This window comes from Heptranchias perlo, chromosome 26 (genome assembly GCF_035084215.1).
Source record: "Heptranchias perlo isolate sHepPer1 chromosome 26, sHepPer1.hap1, whole genome shotgun sequence".
NCBI lineage: Eukaryota > Metazoa > Chordata > Chondrichthyes > Hexanchiformes > Hexanchidae > Heptranchias > Heptranchias perlo.
Genome location: NC_090350.1, coordinates 2,129,315 through 2,153,710, shown reverse-complemented (window position 1 = coordinate 2,153,710; position 24,396 = coordinate 2,129,315). Strand labels below are relative to the sequence as shown.

General features: G+C 48.3%; 1 protein-coding gene across 1 annotated transcript in view; it reads right to left on the bottom strand.

Annotated features, from left to right (window-relative positions):
• The window catches only part of LOC137342481 (CYFIP-related Rac1 interactor B-like), a 29,389-nt gene extending 7,111 nt beyond the window's left edge, over positions 1-22,278 (bottom strand). Inside the window, exons 1-4 of the mRNA XM_068006371.1 lie at positions 22,162-22,278; positions 14,468-14,584; positions 7,252-7,331; positions 6,162-6,288 (exon numbers count right to left, since the gene is read on the bottom strand). Coding sequence (XP_067862472.1) covers positions 6,162-6,288; positions 7,252-7,331; positions 14,468-14,584; positions 22,162-22,278 — 441 coding nt within the window. The remainder of the gene's footprint in view (positions 1-6,161; positions 6,289-7,251; positions 7,332-14,467; positions 14,585-22,161) is intronic.
• Between the last annotated feature and the right edge of the window lie 2,118 nt (positions 22,279-24,396).

Here is a 24,396-nt window from a genome sequence, read left to right as displayed (position 1 = left end):
CCAACAGAGACCTTATGGGTTGAATTGAGAAATAGGAAAGGATCTAAGACTACAGTGGGAGTTGTGTATAGGAGCCCTGGCAGCAGCTCTGAAGTGCTAGATTGTATAAATGCAGAGATTAGACAAGCGTGTAAGAAAGGCATAGTGGTCTTAATGGGGGACTTTAACCTTCACATACATTGGGAAAAGCAGACTAGCAACTGTCAGAAAGGTAGTGAATTTCTTGAGTGTGTCCGGGATAGTTTTCTACAGCAGTATGTCCTAGAGGCAACAAGGGGGCAAGCCATACTTGATTTAGTAATGAGTAATGAACTAGATTTAGTTAACGGCTCAACTGTGCGTGAACATCTGTCCAATAGTGATCATAACATGATCGAGTTCAATGTAGTGTTTGAAAGGGAAAAAAGTGAATCAGCTGCTAAGATTCTAGACTTGGGCAAGGCCAACTTCAATGGGATGAGACAGAGACTGTCCACAGTAAACTGGGCAAATCTGTTAATGGGTAAAACGACTGATGATCAGTGGGAAATGTTTAAAGAAACATTTAACATGATACAGAATTGGTTTATACCCCTGAGGGGCAAGAACTCTACTTGCCAAAAAAAACAGCCATGGACAACTAAAGAGGTAAGGGACAGTATAAAACATAAGGAAAGAGCATACAAAAAGGCAAAAAATGGCACAGATCCTGACAAATGGGAAAGATACAAAGATCAACAAAGGGTCACAAAACAGATACTAAGGGCTACAAAAAGAGAGTCTGAAAAGAAACTCGCAAGGGATATCAAAACCAATATGAAGAACTTCTATAGTTATATTAGGAAAAAGAGGGTGGTCATGAGCAGTGTTGGCCCCTTAAAAACTGAAAGTGGGGATATTGTCATTGACAATGGGGAAATGGCGGACATGTTGAACAATTACTTTGCGTCAGTTTTTACAGTCAAAAAAGAGGATAGCATGCTGGAAATCCTAAGAAAACTAATATTGAATCGGGGACAAGGACTCGATAAAATTAACATAAGTAAAGCAACAGTAATGAAGAAAATAATAGCACTAAAGAGTGACAAATCCCCAGGACCAGATGGTTTCCATCCCAGGGTTTTAAAGGAAGTAGGTGAGCACATTGCAGATGCCCTAACTATAATCTTTCAAAGTTCTCTCGATTCAGGAATTGTCCCTCTAGATTGGAAAATTGCACATATCACTCCGCTTTTTAAGAAAGGAGAGAGAGGGAAACCAGGGAATTATAGACCAGTTAGCCTAACATCTGTTGTGGGGAAAATGCTGGAATCTATAATTAAGGATAGGGTGACTGAACACCTGGAGAATTTTCAGTTAATCAGAGAGAGCCAGCATGGATTCGTGCCTGACAAACCTGAATGAATTTTTTGAAGAGGTGACTAAAGTAGTGGACAGGGGAATGTCAATGGATGTTATTTATATGGACTTCCAGAAGGCATTTGATGAGGTCCCACATAAGAGACTGTTAGCTAAGATAGAAGCCCATGGAATCGAGGGAAAAGTACGGACTTGGTTAGGAAGTTGGCTGAGCGAAAGGCGACAGAGAGTAGGTATTCACATTGGCAGGATGTGACTAGTGGAGTCCCGCAGGGATCTGTCTTGGGGCCTCAATTATTCACAATATTTATTAACGACTTAGATGAAGGCATAGAAAGTCTCATATCTAAGTTTGCCGATGACACAAAGATTGGTGGCATTGTAAGCAGTGTAGATGAAAACATAAAATTACAAAGCGATATTGATAGATTAGATGAATGGGCAAAACTGTGGCAAATGGAATTCAATGTAGACAAATGTGAGGTCATCCACTTTGGATCAAAAATGGATAGAACAGGGTACTTTCTAAATGGTGAAAAGTTAAAAGCAGTGGATGTCCAAAGGGACTTAGGGGTTCGGGTACATAGATCATTGAAGTGTTATGAACAGGTGCAGAAAATAATCAAGAAGGCAAATGGAATGCTGGCTTTTATATCTAGAGGACTAGAGTACAAGGGGGCAGAAGTTATGCTGCAGCTATACAAAACCCTGGTTAGACCGCACCTGGAGTACTGTGAGCAGTTCTGGGCACCGCACCTTCGGAAGGACATATTGGCCTTGGAGGGAGTGCAGCGTAGGTTTACCAGAATGATACCCGGACTTCAAGGGTTAAGTTACGAGGAGAGATTACACAAATTGGGGTTGTATTCTCTAGAGTTTCGATGGTTAAGGGGTGATCTGATCGAAGTTTATAAGATATTAAGGGGAACAGATAGGGTGGATAGAGAGAAACTATTTCTGCTGGTTGGGGATTTTAGGAGTAGGGGGCACAGTCTAAAAATTAGAGCCAGACCTTTCAGGAGTGAGATTAGAAAACATTTCTACACACAAAGGGTGGTAGAAGTTTGGAACTCTCTTCCGCAAACGGCAATTGATACTAGCTCAATTGCTAAATTTAAATCTGAGATAGATAGCTTTTTGACAACCAAAGGTATTAAGGGATATGGGCCAAAGGCAGGTATATGGAGTTAGATCACAGATCAGTCATGATCTTATCAAATGGCGGAGCAGGCACGAGGGGCTGAATGGCCTACTCCTGTTCCTATGTTCCTATCTCATTGAAACCTATAAAATTCTGACAGGGCTAGACAGACTGGATGCAGGGAGGATGTTTCCCCTGGCAGGGGGTCCAGGGCGAGGGGTCACAGTCTCAGGATACAGGGTAGGATATTTAGGACTGAGATGAGGAGAAATTTCTTCATTCAGAGGGTGGTGAACCTGTGGAATTCTCTATCATAGAAAGCTGTAGAGGCCAAGTCACTGAATATATTTAAGAAGGAGCTAGATAGATTTCTAGACACAAAAGGCATCAAGGAGTATGGGGAGAGAGCGGGAATATGGTATTGAGATCGAGGATCAGCCATGATCATGTTGAATGATGGAGCAGGATCGAAGGGCCGAATGGCCTACTCCTGCTCCTATTTTCTATGTTTCTATCTGGAATAGACTGCCTGAAAAGGAGGTGGAATCAGATACAATATTGGGCCAGAATTTGCTGTCAAAATAACGGTGAGGCTAATAGTGCTCACCATTATTTATTGGTAAACGGTACAGCAATTTCAGGCGAGGAGCAGATGCACGATTAAATGTGAATATCTAAAAGTTGCTGTCCGATTTACTCCGTTCCGCCGTTAGTTTCACAAAATTGAAAGAAGTACAAGTAAAGGAAGACATATCGGATGCTTCCGATATTGCACATAATACAGTACAGTATAGTGTAATACAGCACAATACGCTATTACAGTACAGTATAGTGTAATACAGCACAATACGCTATTACAGTACAGTATAGTGTAATACAGCACAATACGCTATTACAGTACAGTATAGTGTAATACAGCACAATACGCTATTACAGTACAGTATAGTGTAATACAGCACAATACGCTATTACAGTACAGTATAGTGTAATACAGCACAATACGCTATTACAGTACAGTATAGTGTAATACAGCACAATACGCTATTACAGTACAGTATAGTGTAATACAGCACAATACGCTATTACAGTACAGTATAGTGTAATACAGCACAATACGCTATTACAGTACAGTATAGTGTAATACAGCACAATACGCTATTACAGTACAGTATAGTGTAATACAGCACAATACGCTATTACAGTACAGTATAGTGTAATACAGCACAATACGCTATTACAGTACAGTATAGTGTAATACAGCACAATACGCTATTACAGTACAGTATAGTGTAATACAGCACAATACGCTATTACAGTACAGTATAGTGTAATACAGCACAATACGCTATTACAGTACAGTATAGTGTAATACAGCACAATATGCTATTACAGTACAGTAGTGTAATACAGCTCAATATGCTATATTACAGTACATCCTACCGATATGTCTTCCTTTTCCCTCAACCAAGGATTCCCCTCCACTGTAGTTGACAGGGCCCTCGACTGTGTCCGTCCTATTCCATGCACTTCTGTCCTCACCCCTTCCCTCCCTCCCTCCTAGAACCATGATAGGGTCCCCCTTGTCCTCACCTTCCACCCCTCCAGCCTCCACACTCAACATGATAATCCTTCACCATTTCTGCCACCTCCAGTGTGTTGCTGCCACCAAACACATCTTCCCCTCTCCTCCCCTTTCAGCATTCCGAAGGGACCACTCCCTCCACGACACCCTGGTCCACTCTTCCATCACCCCCAACACCCGCTCCCCGCCCCACGGCATCTTCCTGTGTGAGCGCAGGAGATGCAACACCTGCCCTTTCACCTCCTCCCTTCCCACCGTCCAGGGCCCCAAACACTCCTTCCAGGTGAAACAGTGATTTACTTGTACTTTAATTTACTGGACTGTATCCACTGCTCACAGTGCGGTCTCCTCTACATTGGGGAGAACAAACACAGACTGGGTGATCACTTTGCTGAACTCCTCCGCTCAGTCCATAAGTGTGACCCTGACCTGCCGGTCACTTGCCATTTTAATTCCCCGTCCCACTCCCACTCTGACCTCTGTCCTCGGCCTCTTACACTGTTCCAATGAAGCTCAACATAAGCTCGAGGAACAGCCCCTCATCTTTCGATTAGACACTTTACAACCTTCTGGACTCAACATTGATTTCAATAATTTCAGATCAGAATCACTGCTCCCATTTTTTCAGACAGCAGGTGCTGGTAATGGTTCTGCTGTTGCCATTTACAGCTACTCTAGACCCATCTTTTGTTTCTTACCCTGTCCCATTCCCACCCTCCTTACCTTGCACCATCATCCCTTTTATTATTTAATCACTCGTGCCCTCCACCCTATCACAGACCTTCCCTTTTGTTCTTTCCTCCCCTCCCCTCCCCCATTTCCCTGGCTCTGTACTTGCTTAACAACTGTTAACTCTTTAATGTCTTCCAGTTCTGACGAGAGGTCTTTGACCTGAAACATTAACCCTGTTTCTTTCTCCACAGATGCTGCCTCACTTGCTGAGCTTCTCCAGCATTTTCTGTTTTTATTTTGGAGATATTAGGACAGGAGACCAAAAGCTTGGTCAAAGAGGTCGGTTTTAAGGAGCATCTTAAAGGAGGAGAGGGAGGAGAGAGGGAGAGGTTTAGGGAGGGAATTCCAGAGCTCAGGGCCGAGGCAGCTGAAGGCACGGCCGCCAATGGTGGAGTGATGAAAAGCGGGGATGCGCCAAAGGCCAGAATTGGAGGAACGCAGAGATCTCGGAGGGTTGTAGGGCTGGAGGAGGTTACAGGAATAGGGAGGGGCGAGGCCATGGAGGGATTTGAAAACAAGGATGAGAATTTTAAAATCCGGACCGGGAGCCAATGTAGGTCAGCGAGCACAGGGGTGATGGGTGAACGGGACTTGGTGCGAGTTAGGATACGGGCAGCAGAGTTTTGGATGAGCTGAAGTTTATGGAGGGTAGAAGATGGGAGGCCGGTCAGGAGAGCATTGGAATAGTGGAGTCTGGAGGTAACAAAGGCATGGATGAGGGTTTCAGCAGAAGATGAGCTGAGGCAGGGACGGAGACGGGCGATGTTACGGAGGTGGAAGTAGGCGGTCTTGGTGATGGAGCGGATATGGGGTCAGAAGCTCATCTCAGGGTCAAATAGGACACCAAGGTTGCGAATGGTCTGGTTCAGCCTCAGACAGCGGCCAGGGAGCGGGATGGAGTAGGCGGTGGGGACCGAAGACAACGGCTTCTGTCTTCCCAATGTTTAACTGGAGGAAATTTCTTCTCATCCGGTACTGGACGTCGGACAAGCAGTGTGACAAATGAGAGACAGAGGAGGGGTCGAGGGAGGTGGTGGTGAGGTAGAGCTGGGTGTCGTCAGTGTACATGTGGAATCTGACATTGTGCTTTCGGATGATGTCGCCGGGGGGCAGCGTGTAGATGTGAAATAGGAGGGGCCACGGATAGATCCTTGGGGGAGCTCCAGAGGTAATGGTGCGGGAGTGGGAAGAGAAGTCATTGCAGGTGATTCCCTGGATAGATTTCTGTGCAGTAGCGAGCTGTGCAGTGCAGTAGCGAGCTGCGCAGTGCAGTAGTGAGCTGCGCAGTGCAGTAGTGAGCTGTATTGAAACACACTTTGCTATGTTTTGTTTCTGCAATTATTCAAGTGGAGACGATGAGATACTTACGTCTATCTTTGAAGACTTTGCAAACGCTCCAACTGGATGGACATGGTCATAGAGAATAATCACCCCAACCATAACTCTCATACAGAACAGGAAAGTCTGTGTGTTGGTGAACCGCGTCCTGTATTCCCTGCAATAAAAGTGAACAGTGTGAGGAACAGATTGTGGCTGCTGTGTGTTGTATCCACAGGATGCACTGCAGCAACTCACCAAGGTTTCTTTGACAGAACCTCCCAAACCCACGAGCTCCACTACCTAGAAGGACCAGGGCAGCAGGCGCATGGTGGAAACACCACCACCAAATTCTCCTCTGTCACACACCATCCCGACTTGAACATATATCGCCGTTCCTTCATCATCGCTGGGTCAAAATCCTGGAACTCCCTCCCTAACAGCACTGTGGGAGAACCTTCACCACACGGACTGCAGCGGTTCAAGAAAGCGGCTCACCACCACCTTCTCAAGGGCAATTAGGGATGGGCAAAACAGTTCCCAGTGCTTGTAGCGGGTGAGCTGGTGTTACTGCGATTTAGCAGCTACAAACAGTGACGGTAAAACCGCAAAGTGTCGAATAAAGTTCAGCTTCCAGCTCCACGTTATTCATGTCGGTGTCATTAGCATCCTAAAGAGGAAGGACACAGCGCAGTGACAGGAGGAGGATGTGATCCTGGAGCCCGCGCGATGGCCAGGAATATAATCCCCTCACTCAGCCATGGTTTCACCGCACACAGTAGAGAGGATTAAGGAATTAAAATAATCGCATTTTGATGAGGTGCTAAAGGGTTATTGAAATGCTCGAAATAGTACGTTTGATGCGTTGTAAATGGCGCCTTTGTAATTGGCTGGTATGGTGCTGGCAATGGTTATGGTTAACTGATGGTTGCCCATCATACACACGGCCGGTGTGGGTGGTGAGGACTGTGAAATGCTAGCCAATGAGATCAAATAATAAATACCCTCTCCCTGGGCTTTGTACAGATTCAATGTTCAGAAGAGGACGAGCGATTTGATTGAGTCTCGTTGACCCTTTGCTGAGATATTCAGAGTGCACAGCCGGTATAATTCCTGTTTGTGAAATCAGGTTACTACTCACGGGCTCTCCAGCATCACCTGACACACGCTGGCCATGGTGCTCAGGCAGTCGGTCGTGTCCTCCACTGGCAACATCTTATTCTGAGATACAGAAAAATATAGACTTGAGCCACACTCTGACACACCGGAACACAACCGGTTACACTGACACACCGGGACACAACTGGACACACTGACACACCGGGACACAACTGGACACACTGACACACCGGGACACAACTGGACACACTGGGACACAACTGGACACACTCTGACACACCGGGACACAACTGGACACACTGACACACTGGGACACAACTGGACACACTCTGACACACCGGGACACAACTGGACATACCTGGACACTCCGGGACACAACTGGACACACTCTGACACACCGGGACACACTGACACACTGGGACACAACTGGACACACTGACACACTGGGACACAACTGGACACACTCTGACACACCGGGACACAACTGGACACACCGGGACACACTGACACACTGGGACACAACTGGACACACTCTGACACACCGGGACACAACTGGACACAACTGGACACACTGACACACCGGGACACAACTGGACACACTGACACACTGGGACACAACTGGACACACTCTGACACACCGGGACACAACTGGACACAACTGGACACACTGACACACCGGGACACAACTGGACACACTGACACACTGGGACACAACTGGACACACTCTGACACACCGGGACACAACTGGACACAACTGGACACACTGACACACCGGGACACAACTGGACACACTGACACACTGGGACACAACTGGACACACTCTGACACACCGGGACACAACTGGACACACTGACACACCGGGACACAACTGGACACACTGACACACCGGGACACACTGACACACTGGGACACAACTGGACACACTCTGACACACCGGGACACAACTGGACACACCGGGACACACTGGGACACAACTGGACACACTCTGACACACCGGGACACAACTGGACACACTGACACACCGGGACACAACTGGACACACTGGGACACAACTGGACACACTCTGACACACCGGGACACAACTGGACACAACTGGACACACTGACACACCGGGACACAACTGGACACACTGACACACTGGGACACAACTGGACACACTGACACACTGGAACACAACTGGACACACTCTGACACACCGGGACACAACTGGACACAACTGGACACACTGAGACACAACTGGACACACCGGGACACAACTGGACACACCGGGACACACCGGGACACACTGACACACTGGGACACAACTGGACACACTCTGACACACCGGGACACAGCTGGACACACTGACACACCGGGACACAACTGGACACACTGGGACACAACTGGACACACTGGGACACACTGGGACACAACTGGACACACTGGGACACACCGGGACACAACTGGACACACTCTGACATGCCGGGACACAACCGGGTACACTTTGACACACCGGGACACAACTGGACACACTCTGACATGCCGGGACACAACTGGACACACTCTGACACGCCGGGACACAACTGGACACACTCTGACACGCCAGGACACAACTGGACACACTCTGACATGCCGGGACACAACCGGGTACACTTTGACACACCGGGACACAAATGGACACACTCTGACACACCGGGACACACCGGGACACAACTGGACACACTCTGACACACCGGGACACAACTGGTTACACTCTGACACGCCGGGACACAACCGGACTCACTCTGACACGCCGGGACACAACCGGACTCACTCTGACACGCCGGGACACAATTGGACACACTCTGACACGCCGGGACACAATTGGACACACTGGGACACAACTGGACACACTGGGACACAACTGGGACACACCGGAACACAACCAGACACACCAGGACACAATGTGACAGATTGAGACACAATGAGATACAAACAGACACAATGAGATACAAACAGACACAACGTGACACAACGAGACACACTGGAACACAACTGGACACGGCGATACACAACCGGACACAACCAGGCAGAACCAGACTTAACCGGACACATCCCGGGACACAATCAGATACACCGGATCACAATCGGACATAACCAGGACACAATTTGACACGAACAGACACACTTGGACACACCAGGACACAACTGGACACAGCCGGACACAACCCGAATGCACCAGGACACAACCGGATATACCAGGACACAACCGGACACACCCGGGCATACAATTGGGTGAGGGGCAATAAATGGCGTCTAGGCGCCAGTGTAGGTCAGTACGGGGCAGGATACGGGCAGCAGAGCTTGTCACTGTCACTCACTTTGTCACTCTGTCACTGTCACTCTGTCAATCTGTCACTCACTCTGTCACTGTAGCATTATGTCACTATCTCACTATGTCACTCATTCTGTCAGTACGTCACTCACTATGTCACTTACTCTGTCATACTCACACACTGTCACTCACTCAGTCTGTCACTAAGTCACTCACTTTGTCACTTTATATCTGTCGCTCTATCAATTACTGTCACTCACTGTCTGTCACTCAGTAATTCATACTCTGTCACTAAGTCACTCTGTCACTTACTATGTCACACACCCTGTCACTATGTCACTCCATCACTCACTCTGCTCATCATGTCACTCTCACTCAATCACTCACTGTCACCATGAGACTCTTCTCAATATGTCTTTCCCACTGTCACTTTATCAATCAGTCGCTCTGTCACTCACTATGCCACTCTCATTCAGCTGCTCTGTCATTCTGTCACTCACTCAGTCACTCTCTCTTTGTCACTATCACTCTGTCAATACATCACTCTCACTCTATTGCTCTGTCACTCACTCCGTAACTCTGTCACTGTCACCCTGTCATTTACACTGTCACTCTGATGCCAATCTGTCACTCACTCTGTCACTGTGGCATTATGTCACTGTGACACTATGTCACTCACACTGCTACTCTTCTCATTATGTCACTCTCACTTTGTCACTGTCATTCACTCTGACACTGTAATTCTGACACTTTATCACTCTGTCACACTTCTCATTATTTCTCTCTCATTTTGTCACTGTCATTCTGTCACTCTCACTCACTCTTTCATTATCACCTGTCACCCTCTCATTATGTCACTCCCTCATGGTGACCTTATCACCCTGACACTATGCCAATTTGTCACCCTGGCATTCACTGTGTCACTATATTACTCTCACCTTGTCACTATCACTATGTCACTTTCAATTTGTCACTCTGGCACTCTGTCACTCTCTTTTTGTTACTCTGTCATTATGTCACTCACTCTGTCACTCTTCACACTCTGTCTCTGTCACTCTGTCTGCCACTCACCCCCTGTCAGTCTCACTCTATTATCCCCAGACATAAACAACAAGTCAGCAGATTGTTGCTAGCACTTGAGTTACTGTTCCCAAGCAAACCAGGCTGAGTACAAGATAAACGCAGACACTTCAAACCCAGTGCACCAAAGCCGCACGGCGTGAGGGAGGTACAGGACACGCTACACTGAGGAGTAATACGGCCATTCCAGAGCCCAGGGACACGGCCTGTAGAGATGCTTCATAAGAAGGACAAGTTCACATGGGCGTGTGTCCACTGTTGGAAAGTAATTGAGCCAGTGGAGGGGGGCACCTACCGAACGCCTTTCACAGAGCAGATGCGGGAGAAGGTCCAAGGATCCTTTGTCCGAGATAGGAGCAGGAGTAGGCCATTCGGCCCCTCGAGCCTGCTCCGCCATTCAATGAGATCATGGCTGATCTGATTTTTACCTCAACTCCACTTTCCCGCCCTTTCCCCACATCCTTTGACTCCCTAGCTGATCAAAAAATTATCTAACTCAGCCTTGAGTGTATTCAATGACTCAGCCTCCACAGCTTTTTGGGGTAAAGAATTCCAAAGATTTACGACCCTCTGGGAGAAGAAATTCCTCCTCATTTCCGTCTTACACGAGCAACCCCTTATTCTGAGACTATGCCCCCTAGTTTTAGATTCCCCGATGAGGGGGAACATCCTCTCAGCATCTACCCTATCGAGTCCCCTCAGAATCTTGTATGTTTCAAAAAGGTCTCCTCTCATTCTTCTAAACTCCAATGAGTATGGACCCAACCTGTTCAATCTTTCCTCATAGGGCAACCCTTCCATACCCAGAATCAACCGAGTGAACCTTCTCTGAACTGCCTCCAATGCAAGTTTGTCCTTCCTTAAATAAGGGCACCAGAACTGTACGCAGTACTCCAGGTGTGGTCTCACCAGCACCCTGTACAGTTGTAGCATGACTTCCCTGCTTTTATACTCCATCCCCCTAGAAATAAAGGCCAATATTCTGTTTGCCTTCGGATTACCTGCTGCACCTGTATGTTGACTTTTTGTGTTTCATGTACGAGGACACCCAGATCCCTCTGTACCGCAGCATTTTGTAGTATTTCTCCATTCAAATAATATTTTGCAATTTATTTTTCCTCCCAAAGTGGATGACTTCACATTTTCCCACATTATATTCCATCTGCCAAATTTTTGCCCGTTCACTTAACCTGTCAATATCCCTTTGCGGACACTTTGTGGCTTCATCACAACTTGCTTTTCCACCTATCTTTGTATCATCAGCAAATTTGGCCACAGGACACTCTGTTCCTTCATCCAAGTCATTGATATATATTGTAAATAGTTGAGGCCCCAGCACTGATCCCTGCGGCACCCCACTAGTTACAGATTGCCATTTTGGAAATGACCCTTTTATCCCGACTCTTTAGAATCATAGAATCATAGAAGTTACAACATGGAAACAGGCCCTTCGGCCCAACATGTCCATGTCGCCCAGTTTATACCACTAAGCTAGTCCCAATTGCCTGCACTTGGCCCATATCCCTCGATACCCATCTTCCCCATGTAACTGTCCAAATGCTTTTTAAAAGACAAAATTGTACCCGCCTCTACTACTGCCTCTGGCAGCTCGTTCCAGACACTCACCACCCTTTGAGTGAAAAAATTGCCCCTCTGGATCCTTTTGTATCTCTCCCCTCTCACCTTAAATCTGTGCCCCCTCGTTATAGACTCCCCTACCTTTGGGAAAAGATTTTGACTATCGACCTTATCTATGCCCCTCATTATTTTATAGACTTGTATAAGATCACCCCTTAACCTCCTACTCTCCAGGGAATAAAGTCCCAGTCTGTCTAACCTCTCCCTGTAAGTCAAACCATCAAGTCCCGGTAGCATCCTAGTAAATCTTTTCTGCACTCTTTCTAGTTTGTTTTCTGTTAGTTAGCCAATCCTCTATCCATGCCAGTATATTACCCCCAACACCATGAGCTCTTATCTTGTGCAGTAATCTTTTATGTGGCACCTTATCGAATGCCTTTTGGAAATCCAAATATACTGCATCCATTGGTTCCCCTTTATCCACCCTGCCCGTTACTTCCTCAAAGAACTCTAATAAATTTGTCAGACACGATTTCCCCTTCATAAAACCATGTTGACTCTCCTTGATTGTATTATGAGTCTCCAAATGTCCTGCTACTACTTCCTTAATAATGGATTCTAGCATTTTCCCAATGACAAATGTTAGTCTCACTGGTCTATAGTTACCTGCTTTCTGTCTCACTCCCTTCTTGAATAGGGGTGTTATGTTTGCAGTTTTCCAATCCGCTGGGACCTTTCCAGAATCTAGTGAATTCTGGAAGATTACAACCAATGCATCCACTATCTCTGTAGCTACTTCCTTTAAGACCCTCGGATGCAAGCCATCAGGTCCAGGGGACTTGTCAGCCTTTAGACCCATTAGTTTACCTAGTACTTTTTCTCTAGTGATAGTGATAGTGATTGTTTTTAGTTCCTCCCTCCCCTTTGCCCCTTGATTTTCTACTATTATTGGTATGTTACTAGTGTCTTCTACCGTGAAGACAGATACAAAATATCTGTTCAATTCCTCTGCCTTTTCCTTGTTTTCCATTATTATTTCCCCAGTCTCATCCTCTGAGGGACCAATGTTTACTTTAGCTACCCTCTTCCTTTTTATATACTTGTAGAAGCTTTTACTATCAGTTTTTATATTTCTTGCTAATTTACTCTCATAATTTATTTTCTCCCTCTTTATTATTCTTTTAGTCATCCTTTGCTGGTTTTTAAAGTTTTCCCAATCTTCGGGCTGACCAGTAATCTTTGCCATGTTGTATGCTTTTTCTTTTAACCTGATACCATCCTTGACTTCCTTAGTTAGCCATGGTTGGTTCACCCTTTTTGTGGAGTCTTTCCTCCTCACAGGGATATATTTTTGTTGCAAGTCATAAAATATCTTTTTAAATGTTTGCCACTGCTTATCCACCATCATACCATCTAATCTGTTTACCCAGTCCACTTTAGACAATTCCACCCTCATTCATTTATAATTGCCCTTCTTTAAGTTTAATACAGTAGTTTCAGACCCAAGATCCTCGCTCTCAAACTGGATGTGAAATTCTATCATGTTATGATCACTGCTTCCCAAGGGATCCTTTACTTTGAGATCATTAATTAATCCTGTTTCGTTACCCATTACCAGATCCAAAATGGCCTGCTTCCTGGTTGGTTCCCCGACGTATTGGTCTAAGAAACAGTCCCTAATACACTCGATGAACTCCTCCTCAGGGCTATTTTTGCCAATTTGATTCGTCCAATCTATGTGAAAGTTAAAATAGTCCATGATTATTGCATTACCTTTTTTACAAGCCCCCCTTATTTCCTGATTAATATTTTGCCCTACAGTGTAGCTACTGTTAGGGGGCCTATATACTACTCCCGCCAGTGATTTCTTTCCCTTGCTATTTCTTACCTTCACCCAAATTGATTCGACATCTTGATCTTCTGAGCCGAGATCATTTCTCACTATTATACCAATTTCATCCTTTATTAACAGAGCTCCCCCACCACCTTTACCTTTTTTCCTATCCTTCCGAAACGTTAAATAACCCTGAATATTTAGCTCCAGTCACACTCTGTGCTTGCCCAACTCAATAAATTGATCACATCAAAGTGCACTTTGTGACCCCGCAGATTGATGGAACTGTGGTTGGGGAACTTCATTTTGATTGGATAATATCTGAGTTTTAAATTCTATCTCTGTCCTGTCTCTCATTGAGCAACCCAGCTCGGGCCACCTGATTGGCTGTATTAACTGTCCAATTATTGGAGGCAGAAAGGAGAGCGGTGTTAATGAAAGTTGGAGACCGACCTGTGAGACAAACTTGGTGGTGGCATCACTGAGTGTCTTCAGCATGGGCGTGGGCTCAGCGTAGAACAGGGACATCCGATTGGCCATTTCATTGTTGACATCATTTTCAGTGTCCAGCTACAAGAAAAGGCAGGTTAAAGGTTACAGACTTACATAAATCCAATTGTACCATCTCTCTCAGTACAGTGGGCAATCTCTCACAACCCCTCAAACCCCACCTTCTGACACCTGCTCTTTTATGTTTTAATTTTTGAAAGGACAATGCAGGTTATGCCCTATTGGGGGAGGGATTGCTCGGAAAGCAGAGTTGATACCATGTCAAATAAAGGAACTTTCTGTACTTTATGCTTTACAGTTTTGTAATAAGTGGAGATTGGATCGGAGCAGGAGGCCATTCAGCCCCTTGAGCCTGTTCTGACATTCAATTAGATCATTGGCTGATCTATGTCCTATTTACCCGGATGCAATGGCTGGAAGCCTACGTCTATTGGTCAACTTGAGGATGGAGAGTGCGATGTGAATTGGCCCAGGCTGTGAACCAGCTGAGCTGAGGCTGCTTCATATTAATGAAATTATAGAAAACAATAATAACCATGTGAGCTGGACTGAGTGTCACCATCTCCTTATCGATGCATCAGATACTCCGTTCACAGTCTGCTTCTGATTGACGGGCCTTTAGACTGAGATTAATACTGAAGATACCATCATGTCCTCAGGGCCAATTACTTGCAAGGCTGAAGTCCATGAGGTCGCTAGAGGTCACTGTATTGCCTCATCTGTCCTCACAACAGAAAGTCTACGAAAGCCTGCTCTATTCAGATTATTATGTCAGCAATTCTAAAGAATGAATTTGAAATCCTTGTGATTGATTCTACCCCTGCTGTTTGATGTATTTGTACCATCAGTAACTATCTGTGACTCACGGCTTCTGCGCAATTATCTTATTTGTAAATTACTCTGACTGTTAGCTTTTGCATGAAATGAAGGCCGAATGCTGTGGTATTTACTGCGTTCTGCAACATGCGGAGGACTGTGGCATCCCACGCGATCTCTGGAATGAGTTAGCAGAGCGAGGGGTGCCAGATATGTGATCCCATGGCCCAGGTGTTGGTTCATGTGAGACTCAGTCTGCTTACGGAAGCTGCTAACATAAGAACATAAGAAATAGGAGCAGGAGTAGGCCATACGCCCCCTCGATCCTGCTCCGCCATTCAATCAGATCATGTCTGATCTTTGACCTCAACTCCACTTTCCCGCCCGATCCCCATATCCCTTGATTCCCCAAGAGTCCAAAAATCTATCGATCTCAGCCTTGAATATATTCAACGACTGAGCATCCACAGCCCTCTGGGGTAGCAAATTCCAAATATTTATGACCCTCCAAGTGAAGAAATTCAAAGAATCATAGAAATTTACAGCACAGAAGGAGGCCATTCGGCCCATTGTGTCTGTGTCGGCCGAAAATGAGCCACCCAGCCTAATCCCACGCTCCAGCACTTGGTCCGTAGCCCTGTAGGTTACCGCACTTCAGGTGCACATCCAGGTACTTTTTAAATGAGTTGAGGGTTTCTGCCTCTCCCACCCTCTCAGGCAGTGAGTTCCAGACCCCCACCACCCTCTGGGTGAAAATATTTCTCCTCAGCTCCTCTAATCCTTCTACCAATCACGTTAAATCTATGCCCCCTGGTTATTGACCCCTCTGCTAAGGGAAATAGGTCCTCCCTATCCACTCTATCTAGTCCCGTCATATTTACACACTACAATTAAATCTCCCCTCAGCCTCCTTTGTTCCAAAGAAAACAACCCCAGCCTATCCAATCTTTCCTCACAGCTAAAATTCTCAGTCCTGGCAACATCCTCGTAAATCGCCTCTGTACCCTCTCTACTGCAATCACATCTTTCCTATAATGTGGTGACCAGATTGCAAAGTCCTCTTAACAAACATCTGGGGACTTGCGTCAAAATTGGGAGAGCTGTCCCACAGACCAGTCAAGCAACAGCCTGACAGAGCCATACTCACAAAGTCCTCAACATTGACTCTGGACCCCATGAAATCTCTTGGCATCAGGTCAAACATGGGCAAGATTACCACCTACCGCCCTTCCTCAGGTGATAAATCAGTCCTCCTCCATGTTGAGCACCACTTGGAGGAAGCACTGAGGGTAGCAAGGGCACAAAATGTACTCTGGGTGGGGGACTTCAATGTCCATCACCAAGAGTGGCTCGGGAGCACCATGGCTGACTGAGCTGGCCGAGTCCTGAAGGACATAGCTGCCAGACTGGGTCTGCGGCAGGTGGTGAGCGAACCAACACGAGGGGAGAAACCTATTTGACCTCGTCCTCACCAATCTACCTGTTGCAGATGCATCTGTCCATGACAGTATTGGTAGGAGTGACCACCGCACAGTCCTCATGGAGACGAAGACCCGTCTTCGCACTGAGGACACCATCCAACGTGTTGTGTGGCACTATCACCATGCTGAATGGGATAGATTCAGAACAGATCTAGCAGCTCAAAACTGGGCATCCATGAGGTGCTGTGGGCCATCAGCAGCAGCAGAATTGTATTCCAGCACAATCTGTAACCTCATGGCCCGGCATATTCCTCACTCTACCATTACCAACAAGCCAGGGGATCAACCCTGGTTCAATGAGGAGTGTAGAAGAGCATGCCAGGAGCAGCACCAGGTGTACCTAAAAATGAGGTGCCAACCTGGTGAAGATACAACTCAGGACTACATGCATGCTAAACAGCGGAAGCAACATGCCATAGACAGAGCTAAGCGATTCCACAACCAACGGATCAGATCAAAGTGCTGCAGTCCTGCCACATCCAGTCGTGAATGGTGGTGGACAATTAAACAACTAACCAGAGGAGGAGGCTCTGTAAACATTCCCATCCTCAATGATGGTGGAGTCCAGCACGTGAGTGCAAAAGACAAGGCTGAAGCGTTTGCAACCATCTTCAGCCAGAAGTGCCGAGTGGATAATCCATCTCGGCCTCCTCCTGATATCCTCACCATCACAGAAGCCAGTCTTCAGCCAATTCAATTCACTCCACGTGATATCAAGAAACGGCTGAGTGCACTGGATACAGCAAAGGCAATGGGACCCGACAACGTCCCGGTTATAGTGCTGAAGACTTGTACTCCAGAACTAGCTGCGCCTCTAGCCAAACTGTTCCAGTACAGCTACAACACTGGAATCTACCCGACAATGTGGAAAATTGCCCAGGTATGTCCTGTCCACAAAAAGCAGGACAAATCCAATCCGGCCAATGACCACCCCATCAGTCTACTCTCAATCATCAGCAAAGTGATGGAAGGTGTCGTCGACAGTGCTATCAAGCGACACTTACTCACCAATAACCTGCTCACCGATGCTCATTTGGGTTCCGCCAGGACCACTCAGCTCCAGACCTCATTACAGCCTTGGTCCAAACATGGACAAAAGAGCTGAATTCCAGAGGTGAGGTGAGAGTGACTGCCCTTGACATCAAGGCAGCATTTGACCGAGTGTGGCACCAAGGAGCCCGAGTAAAACTGAAGTCAAACTCTCCAGTGGCTGGAGTCATACCTAGCACAAAGGAAGATGGTAGTGGTTGTTGGAGGCCAATCGTCTCAGCTCCAGGACATTCCTCAGGGCAATGCCCGAGGCCCAACCATCTTCAGCTGCTTCATCAATGACCTTCTCTCCATCATAAGGTCAGAAGTGGGGATGTTTGCTGATGATTGCACTGTGTTCAGTTCCATTCGCAACCCCTCAGATAATGAAGCAGTCCATGCCCGCATGGACAACATTTAGGCTTGGGCTGATAAGTGGCAAGTAACATTCACCCAGGCAAGTGCCAGGCAATGACACTTGCCTGGGTGACCATCTCCAACAAGAGAGAGTCTAACCACCTCTCCTTGACATTCAACGGCATTACCATCACCGAATCCCCCACCATCAACATCCTGGGGGACACCATTGACCAGAAACTCAACTGGACCAGCCACATAAATAGTGTGACTACAAGAGCAGGTCAGAGGCTGGGTATTCTGCAGCGAACGACTCACCTCCTGACTCCCCAAAGCCTTTCCACCATCTACAAGGCACAAGTCAGGAGTGTGATGGAATACTCTCCACTTGCCTGGATGAGTGCAGCTCCAACAACACTCAAGAAGCTCGATACCATCCAGGACAAAACAGCCCGCTTGATTGGTACCCCATCCACCACCCTAAACATTCACTCCCTTCACCACCGGCGCACTGTGGCTGCAGTGTGTACCATCTATAGGATGCACTGCAGCAACTCGCCAAAGCTTCTTCGACAGCACCTCCCAAACCCGCGACCTCTACCACCTAGAAGGTTAAGGCAGTAGGCACATGGGGAACAACACCACCTGCACGTTCCCCTCCAAGTTACACACCATCCCGACTTGGAAATATATCGCCGTTCCTTCATCGTCGCTGGGTCAAAATCCTGGAACTCCCTTCCTAACAGCACTGTGGGAGAACAGTCACCACACGGACTGCAGCGGTTCAAGAAGGCGGCTCACCACCACCTTCTCAAGGGCAATTAGGGATGGGCAATAAATGCCGGCCTCGCCAGTGACGCCCACATCCCATGAATCAATTAAAAAAAAGAACTGTACGCAGTACTCAACTAGTGTTTTAAACAGTTCTTTACCCTCCCTGCTCTTACATTCTATGCCCCAGCTAATCCTCCTCATCTCAGTGTTAAATGCTCAACCCCTTATCCTGAGACTATGACCACTAGTTCTAGACTCTCCAGCCAGGGGCAACAGCCTCTCAGCATCTACCCTGTCAAACCCCCTCAGAATCTTATGTTTCAATGAGATCACCTCTCATTCATCTAAACTCCAGAGAGTATAGGCCCATTCTACTCAATCTCTCCTCATAGGACAACCCTCTCATCCCAGGAATCAATCTAGTGAACCTTCGTTGCACCGCCTCTAAGGCAAGTCTATCCTTCCTTCAGTAAGGAGACCAAAACTGTACACAGTACTCCAGGTGAGGTCTCACCAAAGCCCTGTACAATTGCAGCAAAACTTCCTTAATCTTGCACTCCAAACCCCTTGCAATAAAGGCCAACATACCATTTGCCTCCTAATTCCTTGCTGTACCTGCATGCTAACTTTCTGTGTTTCTTGTACGAGGACACCAACATTTAATAGTTTATCACCATTTCAAAAATATTCTGTTTTTCTATTCTTCCTACCAAAGTGAATAACCTCACATTTCCCCACATTATACTCCATCTGCCACCTTCTTGCCCACTCACTTAACCTGTCTATATCCCTTTGCAGACTCTTTGCATCCTCCTCACAGCTTACTTTCCCACCTAGCTTTGTATCGTCAGCAAACTTGGATACATTACACTCAGTCCCTTCATCTAAGTCATTAATATAGATTGTAAATAGCTGAGGCCCGAGCACTGATCCTTGTGGCACCCCACTAGTTACAGCCTGCCAACCTGAAAATGTCCCGTTTATTCCCACTCTCTGTTTTCTGTCCTTTAACCAATCCTCTATCCATGCTAATATATTACCCCCAATCCCATGAGTCCTTATCTTGTGTAACAACCTCTTATGTGGCACCTTATCGAATGCCTTTTGAAAATCCAAATATACGACATCCACTGGTTCCCCTTTATCTACCCTGCTAGTTACATCCTCAAAAAACTCCAATAAATTTGTCAAACACGATTTCCCTCCCATAAAACCACGTTGACTCAGTCTAATCATATTATGATTTTCGAAGTGCCCTGTTACTACATCCTTAATAATAGATTCTAGCATTTTCCCTACTACTGATGTCAGACTAACTGACCTGTCGTTCCCTGTTTTCTCTCTCCCTCCTTTCTTGAATAGCGGGGTTACATTTGCCACCTTCCAATCCATGGGGACCGTTCTAGAATCTAGGGAATTCCAGAAAATCACAACCAATGCATCCACTATCTCTGCAGCCACCTCTTTTAGAACCCTACGATGTAGACCATCAGGTCCAGGGGATTTATTGGCTTTTAGTCCCATTAATTTCTCAAGTACTTTTTCTTTACTAATGTGAGGAAGTGTTGGGAAGAAGCCCAAAATGTAGCAGGGATTTCTCAGCTGTTGCTCTGGACAGGTACAGGACTCAGGGCCTTTCCCCTCAGCACCTGGTTTTCAGGTCTGATCCGCTTTTTGAGTAGATTCAAATTTGACACGCAGGAGACCCTGCATAGGGCCAGGTCTAAAGAATAAAAGAAGGAACTTCATTTAAATTAGATTGACAGAAGATGCAGCGGCAGTTCTAAGCTCATGGGTACAAGGGCTACAACTCAGTACTCTCAGATAGAAGGATCGGCCTGGAACCCTCACTTCCAGATGGAGGAAAAGTCTGGGCTAATAAATGAAAGTCAGCACGGATTTGTTAGAGGAAAGTCATATTTGACTACCTTGATGGAGTTCTTTGATGAAGTAACGGAGAGGGTCGATGAGGGGAGTGCGGTTGATGTTGTTTATATGGACTCTCAAAGGACATTTGATACAGTGCCACATAATAGGCTTGTTAGCAAAATTAAAGCCCATTGGATTAAAGGGACAGTGGCAGCGTGGATACAAAATTGGCAAATGGACAGAAAGCAGAGAGTAGTGGTGAACGGTTATTTTTCAGACTGGAGGGAAGTATACAGTGGTGTTCCCCAGGGGTCAGTATTAGGACCACTGCTCTTTTTGATACATATTAATGACCTGGACTTGGGTATAGAGGGTATAATTTCAAAGTTTGCAGATGACGCAGAACTCGGAAATGTAGTAAACAATGTGGAGGATAGTAACAGACTTCAGGAGGATAGAGACAGACTGGTGAAATGGCAGAATGAATTTAACGCAGAGAAGTAAAAAGTGGTGCATTTTGGTCGGAAGAATGAGGAGAGGCAATATAAACTAATATGGCACAATTTTAAAGGGGGTGCAGGAACAGCGAGACCTGGGGGTGCACAGAGGCGACATGAGGAAACATTTTTTTACGCAACGAGTTGTTATGATCTGGAATGCGCTGCCTGAAAGGGCAGTGAAAGCAGATTCAATAATAACTTTCAAAAGGGAATTGGATAAATACTTGAAGGGAAAAAATGTACAGAGCAATGGGGAAAGAGCAGGGGAGTGGGACTAACTGGACTGCTCTTTCAAAGAGCCGGCACAGGCACGATGTGCCAAATGGCCTCCCCCTGTGCTGTACCTGATATGATAATACCATAGTGTGAGAGGACAGTGTCTGACTCACCGTCCCACCCTGGGGGACACAATGCGCTCCGTGTGTAACTCACTGTCCCACCCTGGGGACACAATGTGCTCAGTGTGTAACTCACTGTCCCACCCTGGGGACACAATGTGCTCAGTGTGTAACTCACCGTCCCACCCTGGGGGACACAATGTGCTCCGTGTGTAACTCACTGTCCCACCCTGGGGACACAATGTGCTCAGTGTGTAACTCACTGTCCCACCCTGGGGACACAATGTGCTCCGTGTGTAACTCACCGTCCCACCCTGGGGACACAATGTGCTCCGTGTGTAACTCACTGTCCCACCCTGGGGACACAATGTGCTCCGTGTGTAACTCACCGTCCCACCCTGGGGACACAATGCGCTCCGTGTGTAACTCACCGTCCCACCCGGGGGACACAATGTGCTCAGTGTGTAACTCACCGTCAGGTTATTTATTCGGATGCGGCTCATGGTCCTGCGGTAATAGCTGAAGTCGTTCTGGATTGCTGGGTTTGTCATCTGCACCAATAACACACATATCAAGAACACTGACATCATTTTCAGGGTCATCTTTATGATGAAGCAGCTCATGGGCCTGAGTTGTCTCCGGTCTCAGTAATAACACTGGGAGAATTCCCTGATGCTCTGATGCTGAGAGGGTGGTATCTTGGGCCCCGATATTAACAGGGAGGGGAGAGGATGGGAGGGGGAGGGGGAGGGGGAGGGATGAGGGGAGAGGGGGCAGAGGGTGAGGGGAGAGATGAGGGGGAAGTGGAGATTGGAGGGGGAGGGGTTGAGGATGAAGGGATGAGGGTGAGGGGGAGGGGTTGAGGATGAAGGGATGAGGGTGAGGAGGAGGGGAAGGGGGAGGGTGGAGGTGGAGGGGTAAATGGGAGGGGGAGGGTGGAGTGGGAAGGGTGAGGGGGAGGGGAGGGTTGAGGGTGAAGTGTGAGGATGAGGTGGAAGGGGAGGGGAGAGGAGGGGTGAGGGGAGGGAAGGGGAGGGGTGAGGGGGAAGAGTGAGGGGGAAGTGTGAGGGTGAGGTGGAGGGGTGAGGGTGAGGGGTGAGGTGGAGGTGGAAGTGGAGGGGTAGAGGGGTGAGGGGGAGGTGGAGGGGTGAGGGGGAGGTGGAGGGGAGAGGTGAGGGGGAGGGGGAGGGGAGGGGTGAGGGGTGAGGGGGACGGGGTGGAGGGGGAGGGGTGGAGGGGGAGGGGTGGAGGGGGAGGGGTGGAGGGGGAGGGGTGAGGGGGAGATGGAGGGGTTGAGGTGGAGGGGGAGGGGGAGGGGGAGGGGTGGAGGGAAGATGGAGGGGTTGAGGGGGAGGGGGAGGGGTAGGTGGAGGGGAGGGGAGGGGAGGGGTGGAGGGGGAGAGGTGGAGGGGAGGGGTGGAGGAGGGGAGGTGGAGGGGGAGGTGGAGGGGAGGGGTGGAGGGGGAGGTGTGGAGGGGGAGGTGTGGAGGGGGAGGGGGAGGTGGAGGGGGAGGTGGAGGGGGAGGTGGAGGGGTAGGTGGAGGGGGAGGGAGGTGGAGGGGGAGGTGGAGGGGGAGGTGGAGGGGGAGGTGGAGGTGGAGGGGGAGGAGGTGGAGGGGGAGGTGGAGGGGGAGGTGGAGTGGGGAGGGGGAGTGGGAGGGGGAGGGGGAGGTGGAGTGGGAGGGGGGAGGTGGAGGTGGAGGGGGAGGTGGAGGGGGAGGAGGTGGAGGGGGAGGTGGAGGGGGAGGTGGAGGTGGAGGGGAGGAGGAGGTGGAGGTGGAGGGGGAGGTGGAGGGGAGGTGGAGTGGGAGGTGGAGTGGGAGGTGGAGGGGGAGGAGGTGGAGGGGGAGGAGGTGGAGGGGGAGGTGGAGGTGGAGGGGGAGGTGGAGGGGGAGGTGGAGGGGGAGGTGGAGGGGGAGGAGGAGGGGGAGGAGGTGGAGGGGGAGGTGGAGGGGGAGGTGGAGGGGGAGGTGGAGGGGGAGGTGGAGGGGGAGGTGGAGGGGGAGGAGGAGGGGGGGAGGTGGAGGGGGAGGTGGAGGGGGAGGTGGAGGGGTGGAGGGGGAGTGGAGGGGAGGAGGAGGGGGAGGTGGAGGGGGAGGAGGAGGGGGGAGGAGGTGGAGGGGGAGGTGGAGGGGGAGGTGGAGGGGAGGTGGAGGGGGAGGTGGAGGGGAGGAGGTGGAGGGGGAGGTGGAGGGGATGCGGAGCTCCTGACAATCTTAACAGCAGGACCTTATTGGCATATAGTAGCTCTGCCTCCCGGCCGGCCGTGAATTGGGGATCTCGGGGGGATACGGGGTAGGGGGGAACCTCCTGCCTCAGTTCGCCTTCCGGGAATCCACTGTTAAATGTAAGCCGGGTGCCGATGATGTCACCAGGCCGGGAGTTGATCCGGTCATTTGACTCGTCCATTGGCTGATTCTGGTTGGGTTCCTCGATCCTGATATTTTAACACCTGTCTGTCAGTGGGCTGGGGAGGGGGGGGCGGGGTTTAAAATCAGGGTCTTGGTGTCCCAGTCAGTGGAGGGGAAGGGTGTGAACATCGAACATGAACTGATTCTCCCAGACGCCAGATACTGAGGGTCATTTTGATGACATTCTGTGCGATGGTGTAAATCGGGAGCTCGATGACACTGAAGTCAGCGGAAATAAAAATTGCCAAATGGGCGGCTGATTCACTATCGCCGATTTACACCATTGCACTAATTCAA